Genomic DNA, 24,034 nt, shown 5'->3' on the forward strand with positions numbered 1-24,034 from the left:
ACAGAGCCAGTGTCCAATAATACTTTAAATGGCTGTCCTTTCCACACTGCACAGCTACTCTTGTAAATGTTCACATGTTCTCCTGGGAATCATCTCTGCATTTTAAAAATACATTCTTCACAATGCACCACGAATGCATGTGTGCTTCTAATGGGGGAGCTGGCCCATCCTCCACACCATCCTCTGCTTTCTGGACTTTTCCTTAGACCTTCCTTCCCCTCAGAGACTTAGCCTCTGGTGCTTTGAATTTCTTCCTGTGCTAGCCTGTAAGTGGGCCACACAGGCTACTTCTAAGGAAATTACCAGACAACAGGCCACCTCCAGCCTAATATGTCATGAAAATCATGACCTCATAGGGAAGGCAGCTTGGCTGCATTCATCCTATTTCTCAAGGCAGGACTAAACAAAAATGTAAAATAACAGTGGATCAGGGCAGAATAAGGCTTTGGTGGATCAGGAAGGAAACCCCAGGGCCACCCAAGAGAAAAGGGCTTTACCATGCTGCCTGCTGACAATCTACAAGGCAGCAGAGGGAACCCCAAGTTCAAGGGCTCCCAGAGGAGCCAGGAGTTGCTCTTTCTCAATCTTTGAGCAGAAGGTTCGCTGGGGGATCCTGGCACTAAATGAACCAAGAGACTAAGCAGAAATGACACTCTTTTCTGCAGAGGAGGCACCAAAAGGAAAGGGCTGGGCTTGCTTACTAAGTACCCTCCCCCCGCCCCCATAATAAAGATCTGTGTCTGACTCTCACCTCCTGAGGACCACAGACCACTTTCCTTAGGGATAAATGAACAGACATTACAAGATGCCTAGGGTGTGCCAAGCACTTCCACTTGTCTCAGAGTATCCTCAAAACAAACCCTCGAGGTACATAATGTTTTCCGATTTTACACACAAGGAGATGGAGAGTTGAAAGAATCAGGTCACTTGCCCAAGCTCACAGAGCCAGTGGGCGGCCACAGTTGGCATTCACTGCCAAATCCACGTGTATTAAACCCAGACTCCCCTCCCCTACACTGTGCAGCATCCTGGCACCTGTGGGGGAGGTGCTCTTCCCTCTCAGCCCTGCCCTGGTAGCCACTGGCAGAGGAATGGGCACAGGGGTCAGACCTGCCCAGTAGGGCTCTCTCTCCTGAGACCCTGAACCTCGGGCAGAATGACACACCGAAAAACAGTTGGTGCAGACACATCCAAGAGACCTCTAACTCCCCGGGGGACTGCCCCTCCGTTCCTGCTGCCTAGATTCCTGGAACTGCCCCGCATCCTGTCCTTTCCCAGCCTCCTTCCTCAGCATGCATTTCGTTTCTGTGAACTTCCTATTCATCTCCTTTGCCCGTTCTTCCACTAAAGTATTTGACTTTTCCTTATTCTTTTGCAAAAGCACTTTATATCTCATGAATATTAACCATGTGCTTGTTATATAGGCTATGTTTTCAGTTTGCCATTTATCTTTAAATTTTAAGGTGGAATTTTCTTTCTAGACAGAAAATTTAAGCTTTTAAGCTTAAATCATTTAAGAAAACATTTATTCTATAGCAGAGTTTTTCAACATAGGCACCATTGACAGTTGGGTGGGATAATTCTTTATGTTGGGGGCTCTCCAGTACATTGTAGAATGTTTAGCAGCATCCCTGGCCTCTACCCACTAGATGCCAATAGCACCCACCCCTCAAGTTGAGACAAATCAAAAATGTCTCCAAACATTGTCAAAGTCCCCACAAGGCAAAATCATCCCTGGTTGAGAACTGCTGTGTTATGGTTTCTGACTTCAGTACCAAGCTTAAAAAGTCTATTTCTACCTATAATTTTAAAAAGTGACCTGTTGTATTTTTGTCTTGCCTTCCATGGTTTTATTTTTCATATTTAAATCTTCAATCTATGTGGAATATACTTTGGCATAAGAAGAGAGCTAAGAAACAAAATATTATGACGGCATTGAACTTACCCCTGGGAAGAGGCGGTCCCACCATGTGAGTAGCTCTTGATAGGCGAGACATTTAATAATCCCAATGTACAAAGTTACGTGACACCTCACGGGGTGAAGAGTTGCACCTGTCATCCAACGGCTGGCATAGAGTTGGCCAAGATGGGATCTTCCCACAGCTTTGGGGAGTCTCTACTGGGTCTAAACCAGATGTGCTCAATAAATTTTGGGTGAGTGGGAATGTGTTTGCTAGTTGCTCTTTTACCCTTTGCATAATCAACACCACCTTCTGAAACAAACAACACACCACTCTATTCTGGAGTCATCTGGAAAATTCTCAGTGATCTGTTTTAGTAGAAAAAACAACAGAGTGAAAGGCTAACTTTGTATTTCATTGCCCTTGGTTTGATCTTTTGTGTACTTTCTAATAAATATTTTAATATTAATTATCATTTTTAAAAATCCCATGAGATTTCTACAGAATTTAATGAATTTAATGAATATAGTGGGCTCCCTCTAGTGGTCACAAGAAAGTCTCCAATTCCGAAAAGTCAATACATAACCTCTTGTAAGTATGTAATTTACATTCAGACTTCAATGCAAATTTTTGTGAACTTCCCCTTGCCAAAAGTTTACATGTAAGATTGGGAATAAAGTTTATATATCAGTGCTAATAACTTCCTAATATGCAAATGGACATATGATAGCTATAAAACACAAAAACTTATCTGAAAGCAACTAATTTTGTTCTTCATGTTTTTTTCCTTAAAGTTCACTGAGAATGGCATGTGTATAAGTGGCTTAATTTGTGTATCTAAGCATGTCAATATGTCTTCTTAATAAATATTCTGTATTGAAACAAACAAACAAACAAAAAACCCAAAACGTCTTGAGTGCCCCCAAGACGTTTATTTACAGGACACAGTACATTTTACAATGAATAGGTTCAGAGTGGCTAGATGATGCCTTAAGAGAAGACTTCTAATTATTTTCTTCCATTCATCAGTTGGTCTACAAATTGGTTCATAAGGCCACTGTCCAAAACTATGCTTATCATCTTCCCTTCTAAATCCCTCTTTGGGGATTTCCTGTTTCTGTTCAGGATATCACCCTCCCCCGGGCTTCCAGCTTCGGGCACCTCTGTCCCCTCCCGTGCCCATCCATCCTGTTTGTGAGTTTTGTCCACCACATGGCCCAGTGCCTCTCACAGCTGTTCCCTGCCATCAATTCTCATGGCCCTCATTCAAGTTCTCATGACCTCTCCTCCAGGGCAGGCATTCAGCAAATATTTATCATCCCTTCTCCACATGCCCAGCACTGTTCTAGGCTCAGGGGACACATCGGGGAACAAGACAAGATTGTCCACATGCAGAGCACCCTCTCAGTGGGCTTCTCTGCTGAAGCAAACTTGTGATCCAGTCCATCCTCCATGCTGTTTCTAGAGTCCTCCTCTTAAACCTGAACTCTACTCACATACCTTTCAACTGTGTCCCATGGAATGAAGCTCACATCCCTCCATAATCAAGACCCACCCTCACCTCTCATTATCACCTTCCAACGAAACAGAGCTCCCTGACATTCCCAGAGCTCCCCTCTGCCTCTGTTCAGTATGCCAGTTCTTGTGGAATGTGTCCCCCATCCCAGCTGGCTAAGATGCCAACCAGTCTTCAAAACCCTGCCCAACTGTCATCTTCCCCCACCCAGGCCTCCTTGATCTGAGGTGATCTCTCCCTCCTTTCAATTTCTGTGGGACTTTTTTTTTAGGATTCTTCCCATTCTCTATATATCATGGCTCCTGTATGTGTGCCATCATGCTCTAACAACTGGGTACGCAATTCCTCTAACAATCTTAGTCAATGTCACCCACAGGAGAAGCACAAAATAGGGTAGAGAGAGATGAATGTATGAATGAATGAATGAATTCTCCAGAGAATTCTGGTCAAAAAAATCAGACACACAAATTATCTTCTTCAACTTTGTACAGTCTGACATAATGGGATAAACTGCCATTAAGCTACTTAGTTTTACCATGAACGCAAGTCACCTAGCATTTAACACATTAAAAAAAGTATCAGGGCTTCCCTGGTGGCACAGTTGTTGAGAGTCCGCATGCCGATGCAGGGGACATGGGTTCGTGCCCTGGTCCGGGAGGATCTCACATGCCGCGGAGCGGCTTGGCCCGTGAGCCATGGCCGCTGAGCCCGCACTTCCGGAGCCTGTGCTCCGCAACGGGAGAGGCCACAGCAGTGAGAGGCCCGCATACCACCAAAAAAAAAAATATATCATTAAAAAAATCCACAAATAAGAAATAACTCAAAGTAGGATAACCATTTTTTGCTTCAACGTAGTAAGAAAGTACCCCAACCCCCACCCTGCTGCCCTAAGCAAATTCCTAAACCTACAAATACAGTAAACAGGCTGAATAGAGTAACTGACCATTTCTGTTCCACTCTGCGACATTTGCCATAAACTGTCACTGAAATGTATCAGGTTCTGTATCATTTCCACATTGTACTTCATGTCCTCCTACTCCAGAGTTTCACTCCTCTGCTCAAACTTCCAAACATTTTCACAGAGCAGCGAACTTCTAACTCTGATAAATCTGTTTATTAATTTCTGGAAAGTCACCCTACACTGCAAGCACAGTCCCTATCATTTGGAAACCACACGCCATGCCTCTGGGATATTATGCAAGAACACAAAAAGGCACAGAAAGGAAATGAAAAGTATTACTGTTTTTCTGAAAAGTTCTTCATACTCTCCAGGGCAGGTTGAGCCCAGTTAGAAACCAGTGCAAACTGTGCAAAAGGGCGGAGCCGCAGGCTTTGCATGATGAGGCCTTCCGGATGCTGTTAGTGGATGACGAGAGTTCACAGGCCACACGTTTTCTTTTCCTTTCCGGTTCCCTCACTTCTGGGCTCTGTCACCAGCATTTTCTCACCCACATCCCAGAAGAACGTGCCATGGAAGTCTGTCAGGCCTTTGTTCGTTCCCTCCATGATATTCCCAGCCAACCGCCAACTCTGAATCGCCTCGTCCCTACCTCTCTGGCAGCCCTGGCAACAATCAGGAAGGTAAGAGGCTGCACACAGTGAGTCTGGACTGGCCTGGGGGCAAAGGATCTGGGTTCCTGGTAACCACTAACTCACTTTCAGGAAGCAGTGCCAGGCCCTGTTACAAACTCTCTACAAGCTCATTCAATCCTCGCACGATTCTATGAGGTGGGAACTATTAGAATTCCCGCTTCACAGATGAGAAACTGAGGCACAGGGAGGATAAGTTCGAGGTCATGGAGTTGGTAAGGGACAAAGAATTTGTTTTTTGTTTTTTAATTTATTTATTTTATTTATTTTTGGCTGCATTAGGTTTTCATTGCTGCATGTGGGCTTTCTCTAGTTGCAGCGAGCAGGGGCTACATTTCGTTCAGGTGTGCAGGCTTCTCATTGAAGTGGCTTCTCTTGTTGCAGAGCATAGGCTCTATGCGCACAGGCTTGAGTAGCTGTGGCACACGGGCTCAGTAGTTGTGGCCTGTGGGCTCTAGAGCACAGGCTCAGGAGTTGTGGTGCACGGGCTTAGTTGCTCCGTGGCATGTGGGATCTTCCTGGGCCAGGGATCGAACCTGTGTCCCCTGTATTGGCAAGCAGATTCCCAACCACTGTGCCACCAAGGAAATCTGGGACAAAGAATTTGAATCAGGCTGTCTGGATCCAAAATTCAAGTGCTTAATCACTGAGCTGCACTGTCTGTTGGACCAGCTCAACAGAGGGAAGAGACTTAGGTGCTTGAAGTGGAGGCAAGCCTCTGGTCAAACTCAGGGTCTGTCTGTAGTCCCCGCTTAGGATTACCTGGACATGTCTGGACAGCTGCCCCTGGAGCCGGACTGAAGTGGTCATCTATTATTTATGTCTGCCCAGCTGCATCCCTTTTCTCTTTTTCTGGGAATAGCACCCTACTTTTTTTGAGGTAAACACCCTCCCCCACTCTCAGTCTACATGATTCTGGTAGTGTCAACCCTCCCCCACAATGGCCTCCCTCCGTGTCCAAGACCATTCACATGACCCACACCTGGCCAATCAATGTGTCCCATCCTCCAGGAACAGCAATTTGTACAGGGAGAAGCATCTGCCACAAGACAGGCAAATCAGGGTCAATGCTGGGACTTCTTTCTTCAACCACAGTAAAATACAGACAAAATTTAAATACCATTTTCACCATTTAAAAGTGCAGAATTTCATGGCATTTAGTACCTTCACAATGTTGTATAACCATCGTCACTATCCATTTTCCAGAACTTTCCCATCTTTCCAAACAGAAACTCTGTACCCAGCAACAATAACTCTCTGTATTCGTCTGCTTGGCCTGCCAAAACTAAGTACCATAGTTTGGGTGGCTTAAACAACAGAAATCTATTTTCTCACAATTCTGGAGGTTATAAGTCAGAGATCAAGGTGTCAGCAGGGTTGGTTTCTTCTGAGGCCTCTCCCCCTGGCTTCATGTCATCTTCCCTCTGTGTGTGTCTGTGTCCTAATCTCTTCTTATAAGGACACCAGTCATAGTGGATGAGGGCCCACCCTAATGGCCTCACTTTACCTTATTTACCTCTTTAAAGACCCTGTCTCAAATAGTCACATTCTGAGGTACTAGGTGGGGGTTAAGACTTCAACATATGAATTTGGGGGGGGATACAATTCAGCCCATAACACTCCCCATTCCCTAATGCTGACACCTTTGAGAAAGGGGAGTTCTCTATCTGCTGGGGTTGCTGGGAAGGTCTGATATACTGCTGGGGCTGTTGGTGGCCACTTTCCCACCCCAAGGAGACAGTGTCTGAAAATGACTCAGGGAAGAGCTGAGAGGCAGAGAGACCCCTGAGCCCAGACATACCTGAAACTGGCTGTACCTCTGACCTCTCTATTCCAGTTGTGTAAGCTAATAAGTTTCCTTTTCGTTTGTTTATTTTATTAACATAATTAAAAGACTTAGTTAACATAAGGAGCTTTTACACCAGAATGGCCCATATCTCCAGGATGTGCAGGATGTGCCCACTCAGCAGCTGTTTAAGCAGCAGAGTCAAATCCAAACCTCTCAGGCTCCAGGGTGCTGGCCCCGACCCATCCCTTGGGATGCTCACATGTTCACAGCACAGTGGGGACTGGGTCATGCCCGAGTCTCCAACAGAGCAGACTTCGGGGACACCCCCTGCAACATTCCAGAATTGTTGCTCTGGTGTGGTGCCCCAGACTGAGGGCTCCTATCCTTTCAGCCCAGTGACCCAAAGCCCTGCAGCAGTGCCTGCTTCATGATGGGCTTCAGTACAGAGCATGTGGAAGGCAGGGAACTGGACAAGACAACAGTTCTCCTTGCCTCCAACAGTTCCCTGAAGGACAGTCTGTAAGAACACAGGATGGGAAACAATTCAAACGTCCCTGGGGTGGGGACTGGCCAGGTACCTCACAGGACAGCCCAACAGGATTTTGTCTTTTAACCCAAAACAAGGTAACACCTGCTTTCTGATACATGAAATGATTCAGACCATCTCAGAGGGAAACTGCAAACCGAGAAAGCAACACCGGGACAACAACATATACCATTTGTGTAAAACCAGGAAGGGAGCTTCTCAATGAAATGTAATTAAATGACCTCAAAAATCTCAAAAAACTGTCCTACACCATAGCCACCAGCCACACTTGGCAATTTAAATTAAGATTAAACAAATTTTTTTTATTGAAGTGTAGTTGATTTACTAATTTGTGCCAATCTCTGCTGTAGAGCAGAGTGACTCAGTTATACAGCATACACTCTTTTTTTATATTCTTTTCCATTATGGTCTATCACAGGATATTGAATATAGTTCCCTGTGCTACACATTAGGACCTTGCTGTTAATCCATTCTAAATTAAACAAAAATTTTAAATTCAGTTTGTCAGTTGCACTAGCCATGTTTCAGAGGCTCGGTAGCCCCACATGGCTAGTAGTGGCTGCTCGATTAGCAGAGAGATAGAATATTTCCATCATCACAGAAAGTTCTATTGGAAAGGACTCCTCAGAAGGACATCAGCAGAAGGGTAAAGGGCCCCTGGAAAGAGGAGCAGGAGAACCGGGGAAGAGGAGGGGAGGGGAATTAGTTTTCACATGTAATCTTCTGTAGAACTTGAATCTTTCATCACATATTATTTCCTATTCAAAAATAAACATTTTAAAACTTTAAACACATTTTAAAACAATAAGTACATATGTAATAAGAATAGAAGACGTTGGAATTCCCAGGGACAAGGGTAAGCCACATGAATCTACAGACCTGAGTTCTCCGCTGAAGGAAGAGAAGTCTCCTTTGAGGCAGGTGTATGAGGAAGAGCAGCATGAGGGGGCTCCCAGGTGGCAGCCCCACACACGTGACTCAGACCTGGTGGTGTAGGAAGTTCCTATGTCCCCCAAATTTTGAGTATCACAGCAACCTTATAATTAGGGTGATTAATGGTCCCATTTATTTTAGTTTCCTAAGGCTGCCACAACAAATGACCACAGCATAGGTGACTTAACATGACAGAAACCTATTGTCTCACAATTCTGGAGGCCAGAAGTCCAAAACCAAGATGTTGGCAGGGCTCGTTCCTTCTGAAAGCTCTTAAGGAGAATCCCTTCCATGCCCCTCTTCAGCTTCGGTGGCTGCCGGCAATCCTGGGTGTTCTTAGGTTTATAGATGCATCACTCTGGCCTCTGCCTCTTTCTTCCCATGGCCTTCTCCTCTTGGTGTTTCTGTCTTTCAAATCTCTTACCTCTGACTCTTAGAAGGACACTCATCATTGGATTTAGGGCCTACCCTAAACCCTGGATGATCTCATCCCAAGATCCTTAAATTAATTATGTCTGCAGGGCTTCCCTGGTGGCGCAGTGGTTGAGAGTCCGCCTTCCGATGCAGGGGACGCAGGTTCGTGCGCTGGTCCTGGAAGATCCAACATGCGCATGGAGCGGCTGGACCCATGAGTCATGGCCACTGAGCCTGCGCGTCTGGAGCCTGTGCTCCGCAATGGGAGAGGCCACAACAGTGAGAGGCCCACGTACCGCAAAAAAAAAAAAAAAAATGTCTGCAAAGACCCTATTTCCACATAAGGCCACATTTACAAATACCAGGGGTTAGGACTGGGACATATCTTTTGGGGGGTGGGGGACACAATTCAACTCACTATACCGTTTTATAGACAAGGAGTTCAAGGTTCAAGGGCCTCTCACTTGCCTGAGGTCACAGGGCTAGTTCAGAGCACAGCTCTGCCAGTCCTCCCATCACTGACTCCAGCAAGAGAAGAATCTTGACCTTCCAGCCCGAAGCCTGCCCCTCCCTTCAGCCTCAGAGCTCCCCGCACCCACTTCACAATGGGTAACACATACAGAAGAGCCGCCCCCTTCTTTGGCCTCGCTTATCTGTCTTGCTGCATCCTAGGATCTGACAAAAGATTACACTGTCCTCTGGGCCGTGGGAAGGAACTGGGCTAGGGGGATCTGCGGGTATCTCAGATGAGATGGGGTATCTCAAAAGAGGGTGGTCTGCATGTCCAGACTCCAAAAGTCTGCAGGGCAGATCAGAGCCAGGGAGAAAGGGAATGAGTTAAGGCTTCTGGTGTTGGAGAAAAAGCCCTCTGTGCTTTTTATGGCAGAGGAGAATGTGCCAGCCTATGTGGTTTTGCACTGATAAAGGGCTCTAGTCTAAAGTGCTCAAGTGAGTTCTCCAGCTCAAGGTGACAGGAGAGGAAGAGAAGATGTGGACATGGGTGTGCACTGGGGCCTGGCAGAGGCTGCTACACCCCCTGTGCCACACTGACCATACCTGCCAGGACAGCCTGATGACAGCCACAAGACCCTGGGACAACGACAGCGCAGCACTGAGTGATGGGCACCCCCAGAGAGGACGGCAGGTCACCTTCCCTCCTCTCAGTGGAACTGAGGGTTCTGACCAGGATTTTGGCTTCCATGGTCATCCCAGAGGCCTTCTTGACACCTCTCCTGGTGGGTCAAGAGACCTTGAGGGAAGACACACACAAGACTATCTCCAGGTCCTGGGCTTTGTATTTCCTCCACGACATCAAAAAGCCTACAGAGCCCACTCCAGTATTGATATCATTTATTAACACAAACAGTAAGTGCCTGACCAAGATTTGGACCTGGTCTGGGTTTATTCAGGAGCTCCATGTCCCCTCACTGCCACCTCCTCCCTCTCCATCTATCATCTGTATTGGTGGTTTTCAAACTTTCAGTCAGCAACCCATAGCAAGGAACCCGTTTCACACTGCCATTTACAAATATAAATGGCTGACACAAAAACTTCACTCCAATATTTTTTATTGTACTCTCTGCTAGTTCAAAATTTCAGAATGCTGGCTGCAACCCACATAACTGATTTCATGTCTCATAAAGGTGTTGTGACTCCCCGGTTTGTTTGTTTCTTTGGCCGCACCGCTCGGCTTGTGGGATCCTAGTTCTCCAACCACGGATTGAACCCAGGGCCTTGGCAGTGAGAGTGTAGAGTCCTAACCACTGGACTGCCAGGGAATGTCCAGTGACTCCCAGTTTTAAAAACACTCATCTACATAACTCATATGAATTTACATCTATTCAATACTGAGAAAGAAAGAACAGGGGAGAAGCAAGAAGAATTGTTTTATACATTTTGCAGATCAGCCAAAACTTCATTGGTGAAACTGAATATTTTTCCCACATTGAATTGCAATTTCTGACTTCCTGATCTGCTCATGATGTCATTACTTATCATGTCCTTTTCCCTCCTATTAAAACCTCAGAGTTCCTATGAAAGGCTAACTCAAGCTCGACTGTAAAATCCTCTTCCACTGGGTCCCCAGAGACTGAATTTTCACACCATGGGCCCATCTTTGCACAAATCTCAGGGCATCTCTCAATCTCGAGATGTTAACCATCAGTAAGCTTGGTTTCTGGACCAGGTGAAGTGGTTTCAGAAATGCCAGACAACTTGGCTAATGGAAGGCATGACAGCAAGGAACAGGGCCCCTGGGTTCAGCTCCCATGTTCTCTCACCTCGTCCGGCATGGTGGGTCATCTGGGAATTGTTACAATTTTCCACTCATTCACTGGTATTACATACTGTTCTATGAGAGGATAATTCTAACCCTGAAAACACTGGGGCTGAGACTACACCCCTAAATTCTCAGTCATAATATGTGCAAAGTTCCAATGAGGAAAACTGGAAGACCAGTATGAACCAGGATTTGAGCCACATGGATTAGGAACCAACAAATCCTAAATTCTAGTCACAGCTGTCCTGGTCTACACCATCAAAACCCAAGACACATGATTATTTGAACAAATCAGACCATGTTTCCTGCTCCTTTCCTCTACCTCCACCAAAGAAATGAAAACCAAAAAAGAAAAACTATATTTGTCAGATTATTCCTCTACACACCACCCCTCACGTTCGAAACAGAGCTAGGGTCACAATGTTAACACTGTATGGATGGTTCATATCTGTTTCTCCATCTTTAAAAGGGGATGGCTGCTACTTTCCTAACATCTAAGAATTTATTGTAAGTCATCCCGAAGAGTTTCATAGGTCCTCCACCAATACCATCAGCCTCATCAAACCAAGTCAGTTAATTTTGCCAGAATCTTTAACAACACACCTACCAGGGAAGATGATGTAGGAAGAAAGGCCCCAGGACAGTCCACAAGGTACCACAGACAGCCTGAAACCCATGGTGATTCTCTTGACCATGGCCTTGGCAGTTTCGGGTAGACAGGAGAGAGGAGACCAGGCCTATGGAAGTCAGGAGTCAGAAACGATCGAACATCCACTTACCTGGGGGACAGATACAGTCCGTCGGTGCTTCTCGAACTGTCCGGAGCTTGACTGGTCCCTCCATCTTCTGAACCAGGAAGAAAAAGGGGGAAAAAATAAGGATGAGTTTGGAGCGGAGAGGGGTAGAAGTGGAAAAACAGCAAAAAACAACATATTTGAAAGATCTACAGTGGTGGTGTTGGTGCTTTCAAGAACAGTTTTTAAAAGGTCATTAAATTCTACAGGCAGTTTTAGAATAGGAGGAGAAACAGAAATAAACATTAAGCAATTACTTGGGAGTCCCTGAATGGAAGATGACAGGTCTCTGCTTTGTTAACAACATTTTCAAATACAAATACAGGAATGACAAAAGGACCTGGTAGTCCCTGGCGTGAAGATAGGAGGGCAGAGCAGAGAGTGGCCAGGTAGGGCCAATCAAAACTCGCTCTTGAACATCTTTCCCTGCTCCGGAGACCACCTCTATCCAACCCCAGGAAGCCCCAGAGGCCCCTTGGCTGCAGCCCCACTCAGCCCACTGGCTTCAGACCCAATGTCCCAGGGCTAATCCACGCTGATGACATTTTCCTTTCTTCTTACCAGTGGGGATCCTTGGCCTAGAAAATTTAGATCAGTACAATTTAACAAGAATCTCTACACATGCCCAGCCCTGTGCTAGATTTGGGTGAAGGGAAAAGAACTAACACAGAAATGTAGTCAAAAGTCACAGCTCTGCTATTATGACAACTCACAGTACAGCCCTGGCATAATCATCACCTTATGTGACACTCGGGTAACCTCTGGGGCATGAATTATTGTCCCTGCCTCACAGACAGGGGATACAAACTTGGAAAAAATAAGAAATTAATCCACAATCCCAAATCTAGTTTTAGGGGAGAGAAGCAATTGGCCCATAATCCCCAAACTAGCCAAGACTTGAGTCCTGACAAGAATATACAAACTATTAACCTTTCTCTAGGGAAAAACAAAACAAAAACAAAAAACAAAAAAACTTCCTAAAAGCAAAGCAAAGCAAATCCCAAATGTGTTAACTTGAGTTAAAAATGCATACTACCACTAAAAGGGTTACTTAAGGTTCAAACCTAAAAATGTAATTTTTGTCAATAAAAAACATAGAAAAAATGCAAATACAAACACCTGGAAAATAACACAAGAAACAAAAATGTAATTTTTAAATCACTGTTTTAGAGGAGGTGAGAAGGCACTCCCAGTCTTGAGCCCTTGATCACCAAGCCTGGAATTTTCACATAAGAAGGGGCTGAAGAGGGGATTCCCTGGAGATCCAGTGGTTATAACGGACTCCACACCGAGGGCCTGGGTTCAGTCACTGGGCAGGGAACTAGGATCCCAGAAGCCGTGCGGCATGGCCATGAATGAATAAATAAATGAATAAATAAATAAATAAGAAAATAAATAAATAAATAAGAATGGGCTGAACAGCCCATGACCAGGAGCCTGAAATAAAAAATGTAACCAGGGGAGGTTCTGGCCCCTGCAAAGTACTTGCAAGTTCCACCTCCACTCCAATCTGCCAGCCTTGCCCTCAATTTCCAGATGGGCCACAGAGGCTGATACTGACAAGAGATGGAGTTAAGGCCAAGGATTTAGAGAACTGCAGGATGTACGATTTGGAACCTTGTGGTGGAGGTGTTTGTGAAAGCAGTACCACAACAGAACTTTTCTATCCCCCCCATACCTCTTAAAGACCCCCAAGGCCTTGGTTTGTCCAAGAAATCAGAACCTGGCTAGGCCTCTTGGCCCTGGAATCTCAGCTCCTGTCCAGACCCACACCTGCCTCTCACTCCTGCTTAAGCCTCGTGCACTCTTCCCTAGAACTGCCCACCAGGCCCAGAGCCACCCTGCAAGCAGTCTGGGCTGGCCCTGAGCCTCCACAGGTATGCCCCGCAGCTGCCACAGGTTCCTACCAGGCGGGTGAGACACAGCAGTAGCAGATACCACCCCCACCCCCACCCAAGCCCAGGCCATGTGCACTGGAGTCTGGAGCATCCAAGCCATGCCCATCCTCACTGTACTGGAATGCTGCAGTAGGTGCCTGCAATGCAGGTGTGAGCAGGACCTCGGAACTCACTTTTCCCCCATTATACTTGCAGGTACAATTACAGATTTCAAAATTCACTTGGAAAAAGACTCCAGCCTTCTAATTTCAGCCAGTCAATTTGTATGAGAAGCTCTCAGCTGTTTTTATCATTTCTAGAAACACTAGAAGCTACGCTAATTTCTTTTTTTTTTAAATAACAAAAGCATTTAATGCTAAAAAACAATTCGCTTTCAACAACTGCTATCACATCTGGGCGGCTCCCTTAAGGGGAAGGGGCTTTATCAATTACTGATAGGAAATACAATGACTTTGAAGCTACTCTTATCTTCAAACAAAAACTAAACAGAAAACTATTCAAGAAAGGAAAAAACGTATTGTTAATGCTAGTAGATGGGATCATAAATAACTGATTGAGTTTTTGTTTCATTATTTATTCTAACTCCTTTTATGCATTTGTTTTTTCTGGATTAGATAGTGAATCTGCAAAGCTTTATCTTAGTCCTCTATCCTCCCCCCCCACTCCCACCCCCACCCCCAACTCTGGAGTTGGAACGCCCCTACTAGGAACACAAAGTGAAATGTCTGTATTAGAAACCCTGTCCTGTGATCTTTATTTCCATGCCTTTATTATTTTTTTTAATTCTAAGAAAGTATTCTGTTCTGTCCTGGTTTGTAAAAATGATTCAAGTGCCTCAACTTTATACATTCAATTATCTGGCAGCACCCCTAGCATCTGCAAACAATATGGTCCTGGTTTTACATATGCAAACAAGTCCTGACTCCAAAAGTAAATAAAGAATGAGTTTCTGAGAAATGACAGGAGACTCTGGGAGTGTTGCCTCCAGAAGTAGTAAGAAGGAGAACTTGGAGTTGGGGGGACAAGAGCTGAGAGAAATCTAATCAGAGAAAATCATGGTTTCCAAACAAGCATTACATGGTCAGATGATAAATTTATCAATGATCGGTTGAAGCATTAGTCTCAAACTCTTCACTAGATATTTGATCACATCCCTGAACAGCTGTATTTTGATGAAATATACATTAATATACAAAAAAGGATGTAACGTTTTATTTCTGCAAAATGCTACAAATAAAGCCAAAAAGACATTCCTATCCTTTGACAGAAAATTCCTACTCTAGGGAGTATATCCCAAAGAAATAAATCATCAGGAGCAAAAAAAATGATATTCATGAAGTTGTGCCGCAAAACAGTGGGAGTACTTTAGTGAAGGATGGTGAATCCCCTTCATGAAACTGTCATATCTTCATCAAAAATCATTATGAAGACTATGTAGCAACAAGGAAAAATGCTTATGATACAATAAATAATGTTTACATATGTGTAAATGTGCAGGAGTGGGACGGCAGCAATTACCAAAACATCAACCCACTTGGGTGCAGGGATTACAGTGATTTACTTCTTTAAAGTTCTTTCCATGTTGTAATATCATCTCAGTGAAAAAAAAAATCCTGGGGAGGAGAAAAGCCAAAATGAAGCCCTAAAATCTCCCTGCCTAGGGCAATTTTTGAATGACAGGCAGATGATTCTGTCTCCTCAGGAAGCCGTAACTAACTCCAGGATCAACCCGGATAATACACACAGGCACCACAAACACCAGAGGAGGACTTGCCGAGGATCCATCCTGCCCTGCTACAGTCACATCCTCTCTGCCTTCTTTCCATCCGCTGTAGGGAAGGGCCCATGTCTACATTCTTATGGCCACCAGCAACACAAGACGGCAGCATTTCCTGGCCTCTTTAATATTCTTTTTTCATATCCCACCATGGTGATGATGAGGATAGCAAATATAAAGTATTATTATCATCAAGTTTATTGATTACTTACTATGTGCCCAGCACTGTGCAAACAACTGTTATCTTCTTGAGTCCTCCATAGAACCCCCATGAGGCTAGGAATATTTTTTATACTCATTTACAGATGAGAAAATTGAGATTCAGGGCAATGTAAGTGTCAGGACTGGACTTGAATCCTGGTATCAACTAACTTCAAACACAAAGTAAAAGAACCTCTGCTTACCAGCAATTTTAATGTCTAATAAAAAGAGTTGCTATAAAAAACTCCAGGCCATACAAAACTGTAGGGACGGAAATTAGGTCAGTGGTTGCCAAAGGTTGAGGGAGTAGGAGGAATGAAACACAAGGAGACTCATGGAGGAGCTGTGAGGTGATGGAACTGTTCTGCATGGTACTGGGGTGATGGATATACTCCAAGCATTTGTCAAAAACTATTGGACCATACATCACAATGAGGAAACTTTATGGATACAAATTTTAAAAAATATTCAGGATGCTGGAATATCCCAGGGTGGAATGCAGGCTGAAACAAATGAATATAACTATATTAAGATTACACGACATAACCTCACTGAAGGTAAAGGGGAAAAACATGTAACTGACCTAAGTCACTTTGCAAAATACTGTTTCAACTGAGAACTGTAAGGCTGAAGACCAAAGGAACTGTCCATAAATGCTGTACTCTGGTAGGTATAGTTGTTTCACACAGGGGTACAGGGTAGCAATTTTGAAATTACTCTACATATATATTGGGGTTGAACAAGTGAGTAAATAAACTATGGGTAATGAGAGCCTGGTTTCTCACTGTCCAAGAAAGAAGTTATAAATAAGCAAATGGGGAAGCTGGATTAGTCAGAGACATTACTATGAGGTCATGTTTATGTTATGTACACAGACAGATGCATACAGAAATAATTACAGGACCCAGAGGAAGATGGCGGAAGAGTAAGAAACGGAGATCACCTTCCTCCCCACAGATACATCAGAAATTCATCTACACGTGGAGCAACTCCTACAGAACACCTACTGAACGCTGACAGAAGACCTCAGACCCCCCAAAAGGCAAGAAACTCCCCACATACCTGGGTAGGGCAAAAGAAAAAAAGAATAAACAGAGACAATAGGATAGGGACAGGACCTGCACCAGTGAGAGGGAGCTGTGAAGGAGGAAAGGTTTCCACACACTACAAGCCCCTTCGCGGGCGGAGACTGCAGGTGGTGGAGGGGGAAAGCTTCAGAGTAGCGGAGGAGAGCACAGCAACAGGGGTGTGGAGAGCAAAGCGGAGAGATTCCGGCACAGAGGATAGGTGTCCTCAGGCACACACCAGCCCGAGAGGCTTGTCTGCTCGGCCGCTGGGGCGGGCGGGGCTGGGAGCTGAGGCTCGGGTATCAGCTTTCAGTCAGAGCGCAGGGAGAGGACTGGGGCTGGCGGCAGGAAGAGAGCCTGAAGGGGTTAGTGCACCAAGGGTAGCCCGGAGGGAGTCTGGGGAAAGGGTCTGGAGCCGCCGAAGTGGCAAGAGACATTTTTCCCTTTTGTTTCCTGGTGCGCGAGGAGAGGGCATTAAGAGGGCTGCTTGGGGAAGCGCTGGAGACAGGCGCGAGCCACAGCTAAAGGCGCGGACCACGGAGACGGGTGTGGGTCGCTGGGGCGGCTGCTGCCGCCCCCACCGCGGGTCCTGTGTGCCAGCGCGGGTCACTGTCCGCCCTGCCTTCCGGGGGGCCTGTGCACCCCGCCACTGCCGGGGTCCCGGGACCTGGGGACGGCTTTCCCGGGAAAGCGCACGGAGCGCCTCAGACTGCTGCAATGTCACGCCGGCCTCTGCCATCGCAGGCCCGCCCCACACTGCGCGCCCCTCCCTCCCCTCTGCCTGAGTGAGCCAGAGCCCCCAAATCAGCGGCTCCTTTAAACCCGTCCTGTCTGAGTGAAGAACGGACGCCCTCCGGCGACCTACATGCAGAGGCGGGGCCAGGTCCAAGGCTGAGACCTGGGAGCTGTGAGAGCAGAGACAGGGAAATCTCTCTGTGCAGCCTCGGAGGCAGCGGATTAAAGCTCCACGGCCCATTTGATGTGCCCTGCGTCTGTGGAATGCATAAATGGACAGCGAATCATCCCAAATTGAGGAAGTGGACTTTGAGGACAAGATTTAAGACTTTCCCCCCTTTTCCTCTTTTTACAATGAATTATCCCAAATTAAGAAGGTGGACTTAGAGAGCAAGATTTCAGACTTCTCGCCCTTTTCCTGTTTTTACAACAAATTATCCCAAATTGAGGAGGTGGACTTGGAGAGCTAGATTTTTGATTTTTCCCCCTGCTCTCTTTTTGTGAATGTGTATGTGTAATCTTCTGTACAAGAGTCTCTCTGTATAGTTTTGTTTCCACCATATGTCCCAGGGATCTATCCTTTTTTTTTTCAAAAATTACTTTTTAATTTTAATAATGCTACTATATTTCATACTATATTCTATTTTACTTTACCTGCTCTTTCTTTTTTTCATACCTTCCCTTCCTCCCTCCACTCCTCCTTTCCTTCTTTTTCTTTCCTCCCTCCCTCCCTCACAACTTTCTTCTTTCCACTTTCTTTTTCTTTCCTTCCTCCCTCCCTCCCTCCTGTCTTTCTTTCTTTCTTTCCTCCCTCCCTCCCTCCCTCCCACCCTTCTTCCATTCACTCTTCATTTTGCTTTCATTCCTCCCTCCCTCCCTCCTCTCTTTCTTTCTCTCTTTCCAACCTTCCTCCCTCCCTCACTCCTTTCTTTCTTCCTTCCTTCCTTCCTTCCTTTCTTCCCTTCCTTCCTGTCTTCCCTTCTTCCTTTCTTTCTTCTACTAATTCTTTCTTTCTACTTGTTCTCCCTGTTATTCTGAGCCGGGTGGATGAAAGGCTCTTGGTGCTGGAGCCAGGAGTCAGTGCTGTGCCTCTGAAGTGGGAGAGACAACTTCAGGACACGGGTCCACAAGAGACGTTCCAGCTCCACATAATATCAAGCAGCGAAAATCTCCCAGAGAGCTCCATCTCAGCACCAACACCCAGCTTCAGTAAACGACCAGCAAGCTACAGTGCTGGTCACCCTATGCCAAGGTACTAGCAAGGCAGGAACACAAACCCACCCATTAGCAGAGAGGCTGCCTAAAAACATAATAAGGCCACAGGCACCCCAAAACACACCACCAGACGTGGACCTGTGCACCAGAAAGAAAAGATCGAGCCTCAACCACCAGAACACAGGCATTAGTCCCCCCCACCAGGAAGCCTACACAAACTACTGAAACAACCTTAGCCACTGGGGACAGACACCAAAAACAACGGGAACTACGAATCTGCAGCCGGCAAAAAGGAGACCCCAAACACAGTAAAATAAGCAAAATGAGAAGACAGAAAAACACACAGCAGGTGAAGGAGCAAGATAAAAACCTACCAGACCTAACAAATGAAGAGGTAATAGGCAGTCTACCTGAAAAAGAATTCAGAATAATGATAGTAAAGCTGATCCAAGATTCTATTTACAAGATCCAAAATCTTGGAAATAGAATAGACAAAATGCAAGAAACAGTTAACAAAGACCTAGAAGAACCAAAGATGAATCAAGCATCGATTAAAAATACAATAAATGAAATGAAAAATACTCTAGATGGGATCAATAGCAGAATAACTGAGGCAGAAGAACGGATAAGTGAGGTGGAAGATAAAATAGTGGAAATAACTACTGCAGAGCAGAATAAAGAAAAAAGAATGAAAAGAACAGAGGACAGTCTCAGAGACCTCTGGGACAACATTAAACGCACCAACATTCGAATTACAGGGGTTCCAGAAGAAGAAGAGAAAAAGAAAGGGACTGAGAAAATATTTGAAGAGATTATAGTTGAAAACTTCCCTAATATGGGAAAGGAAATAGTTAATCAAGTCCAGGAGGCACAGAGAGTCCCATACAGAATAAATCCAAGGAGAAATATGCCAAGACACATATTAATCAAACTGTTGAAAATTAAACAAAAAGAAATCATATTAAAAGCAGCAAGGCAAAAACAACAAATAACACACAAGGGATTCCCCATCAGGTTAACAGCTGATCTCTCAGCAGAAACTCTACAAGCCAGAAGGGAGTGGCAGGACATATTTAAAGTGATGAAGGAGAAAAACCTGCAACCAAGATTACTCTACCCAGCAAGGATCTCATTCAGATTTGATGGAGAAATTAAAAGGTTTACAAACAAGCAAATGCTCAGAGAGTTCAGCACCACCAAACCAGCTTTACAACAAATGCTAAAGGAACTTCTCTAGGCAAGAAACACAACAGAAGGAATATACCTACAAGAACGAACCCAAAGCAATTAAAGAAATGGGAATAGGAACATACTTATCAATAATTACCTTAAATGTAAATGGACTAAATGCTCCCACCAAAAGACAGAGAGTGGCTGAATGGATACAAAAACAAGACCCATATATATGCTGTCTACAAGAGACCCACTTCAGACCTAGAGACACATACAGACTGAAAATAAGGGGATGGAAAAAGATATTACATGCAAATAGAAATCAAAAGAAAGCTGGAGTAGCAATTCTTATATCAGACAAAATAGACTTTAAAATAAAGACTATTAGAAGAGACAAAGAAGGACACTACATAACGATAAAGGGATCGATCCAAGAAGAAGATATAACAATTGTAAATATTTATGCACCCAACATAGGAGCACCTCAATACATAAGGCAAATACTAACAGCCATAAAAGGGGAAATCAACAGTAACACAATCATAGTAGGGGACTTTAACACCCCACTTTCACCATTGGACAAATTATCCAAACTGAAAATAAATAAGGAAACACAAGCTTTATATGATACATTAAACAAGATGGACTTAGTTGATATTTATAGGACATTCCATCCAAAAACAACAGAATACACATTTTTCTCAAGTGCTCATGGAACATTCTCCAGGATAGATCATATCTTGGGTCACAAATCAAGCCTTAGTAAATTTAAGAAAATTGAAATTGTATCAAGTATCTTTTCCGACCACAATGCTATGAGACTAGACATCAATTACAGGAAAAGATCTTTAAAAAATACAAACACATGGAGGCTAAACAATACACTACTCAATAACGAAGTGATCACTGAAGAAATCAAAGAGGAAATTAAAAATTACCTAGAGACAAATGACAATGGAGACACGACGACCCAAAACCTATGGGACGCAGCAAAAGCAGTTCTAAGGGGGAAGTTTATAGCAATACAATCCCACCTTAAGAAACAGGAATCATCTCGAGTAAACAACCTGACGCTGCACCTAAAGCAATTAGAGAAAGAAGAACAAAAAACCCCCAAAGTTAGCAGAAGGAAAGAAATCATAAAGATCAGGTCAGAAATAAATGAAAAAGAAATGAAGGAAACGATAGCAAAGATCAACCAAACTAAAAGCTGGTTCTTTGAGAAGATAAACAAAATTGACACACCATTAGCCAGACTCATCAAGAAAAGAAGGGAGAAGACTCAAATCAATAGAATTAGAAATGAAAAAGGAGAAGTAACAACTGACACTGCAGAAATACAAAGGATCATGAGAGATTACTACAAGCAACTCTATGCCAATAAAATGGACAACCTGGAAAAAATGGACAAATTCCTAGAAATGCACAACTTGCCAAGACTGAATCAGGAAGAAATAGAAAATATGAATAGACCAAACACAAGCACTGAAATTGAAACTGTGATTAAAAATCTTCCAACAAACAAAAGCCAAGGAACAGATGGCTTCACAGGCGAATTCTATCAAACATTTAGAGAAGAGCTAACACCCATCCTTCTCAAACTCCGCCAAACAATATCAGAGGAAGGGACACTCCCAAACTCATTCTACGAGGCCACCATCACCTTGATACCAAAACCAGGCAAAGATGGCACAAAGAAAGAAAACTACAGGCCAATATCACTGATGAACAGAGATGCAAAAATCCTCAACAAAATACTAGCAAACAGAATCCAACAGCACATTAAAAGGATCATACACCATGATCAAGTGGGGTTTATTCCAGGAATGCAAGGATTCTTCAATATACGCAAATCAATCAATGTGATACACCATATTAACAAGTTGAAGGAGAAAATCCATATGATCATCTCAATAGATGCAGAGAAAGCTTTCGACAAAATTCAACACCCATTTATGATAAAAACCCTGCAGAAAGTAGGCATAGAGGGAACTTTCCTCAACATAATAAAGGCCATATATGACAAACCCACAGCCAACGTTGACCTCAATGGTGAAAAACTGAAACCATTTCCACTAAGATCAGGAATAAGACAAGGCTGCCCACTCTCACCACTCTTATTCCACTTAGTTTTGGAAGTTTTAGCCACAGCAGTCAGAGAAGAAAAGGAAATAAAAGGAATCTAAATTGGAAAAGAAGAAGTAAAGCTGTCACTGTTTGCAGATGACATGATACTATACATAGAGAATCCTAAAGATGCTACCAGAAAACTACTAGATCTAATCAATCAATTTGGTAAAGTAGCATGATACAAAATTAATACACGGAAATATCTTGCAATCCTGTACACCACTGATGAAAAATCTGACAATGAAATCAAGAAAACACTCCCATTTACCATTGCAACAGAAAGAATAAAATATCTAGGAATAAACATACCTAAGGAGACAAAAGATGTGTATGCAGAAAATTATAAGACACTGATGAAAGAAATGAAAGATGTTACAAATAGATGGAGAGATATACCATGCTCCTGGATTGTAAGAATCAATATTGTGAAAATGACTCTACTACCCAAAGCAACCTACAGGTTCAATGCAATCCCTATCAAAGTACCACTGGCATTTTTCACAGAACTAGAACAAAAAATTTCAAAATTTGTTTGGAAAAACAAAAGACCCCGAATAGACAAAGCAATCTTGAGAACGAAAAATGGAGCTGGAGGAATCAGGCTCCCTGACTTCAGACTATACTACAAAGCTACAGTAATCAAGACAGTGTGGTACTGGCATAAAAACAGAGAGATAGATCAATGGCACAGGATAGAAAGCCCAGAGAAAAACCCACGCACATATGGTCAACTTATCTTTGATAAAGGAGGCAGGAATGTACAGTGGAGAAAGGACAGCCTCTTCAATAAGTGGTGCTGGGAAGACTGGACAGCGACATGTAAAAGTATGAGATTAGATCATTCCCTAACACCATACACAAAAATAAGCTCAAAATGGTTTAAAGACCTAAATGTAAGGCCAGAAACTATCAAACTCGTAGAGGAAAACATAGGCAGAACACTCTATGACATAAATCACAGCATGATCCTTTTGGACCCACCTCCTAGAGAAATGGAAATAAAAACAAAGATAAACAAATGGGACCTAATGAAACTTCAAAGCTTTTGCACAGCAAAGAAAACCATAAACAAGACCAAAAGACAACCCTCAGAATGGGAGAAAATATTTGCAAATGAAGCAACTGACAAAGGATTAATCTCCAAAATTTATAAACAGCTCATGCAGCTCAATAGCAAAAAAACAAACAACCCAATCCAAAAATGGGCAGAAGACTTAAATAGGCATTTCTCCAAAGAAGATATACAGACTGCCAACAAACACATGAAAGAATGCTCAACATCATTAATCATTAAAAAATGCAAATCAAAACTACAATGAGATATCATCTTACACCAGTCAGAATGGCCATCATCCAGAAATCTAGAAACAATAAATGCTGGAGAGGGTGTGGAGAAGAGGGAACACTCTTGCACTGCTTGTGGGAATGTGAATTGGTACAGCCACTATGGAGAACAGTATGGAGGTTCCTTAAAAAACTAAAAATAGAACGACCATATGACCCAGCAATCCCACTACTAGGCATATACCCTGAGAAAACCACAATTCAAAAAGAGACATGTACCAAAATGTTCATTGCAGCTCTATTCACAATAGCCCGGAGCTGGAAACAACCTAAGTGTCCATCATCGGATGAATGGATAAAGAAGATGTGGCACATATATACAATGGAATATTACTCAGCCATAAAAAGAAACGAAACTGAGCTATTTGTAATGAGGTGGATAGACCTAGAGTCTGTCATACAGAGTGAAGTAAGTCAGAAAGAGAAAGACAAATACTGTATGCTAACACATATATATGGAATTAAAAAAAATGTCATGAAGATCCTAAGGGTAAAAAGGGAATAAAGACACAGACCTACTTGAGAATGGACTTGAGGATATGGGGAGGGGGAAGGGTAAGCTGTGACAAAGCGAAAGAGAGGAATGGACATATATACACTACCAAACGTAAGGTAGATAGCTAGTGGGAAGCAGCCGCAGAGCACAGGGAGATCAGCTTGGTGCTTTGTGAGCGCCTGGAGGGCTGGGATGGGGAGGGTGGGAGGGAGGGAGATGCATGAGGGAAGGGATGT

The 24,034-nt window shown here is 43.9% G+C and overlaps 1 protein-coding gene across 1 annotated transcript in view; it reads right to left on the reverse strand.

Annotated features, from left to right (window-relative positions):
* Positions 1-24,034, reverse strand: part of LOC308609899 (uncharacterized protein) — a gene marked incomplete at its 3' end in the record, with an annotated part of 70,772 nt that overhangs the window by 21,196 nt on the left and 25,542 nt on the right. The window contains exon 2 of the mRNA XM_081259176.1: positions 11,748-11,814. Within this exon, the coding sequence (XP_081115302.1) occupies positions 11,748-11,814 (67 nt within the window). The remainder of the gene's footprint in view (positions 1-11,747; positions 11,815-24,034) is intronic.

The sequence above is a fragment of the Mesoplodon bidens genome, assembly GCF_964165515.1.
Source record: "Mesoplodon bidens genome assembly, contig: HAP1_SCAFFOLD_92, whole genome shotgun sequence".
NCBI classification, from domain to species: Eukaryota; Metazoa; Chordata; class Mammalia; order Artiodactyla; family Ziphiidae; genus Mesoplodon; species Mesoplodon bidens.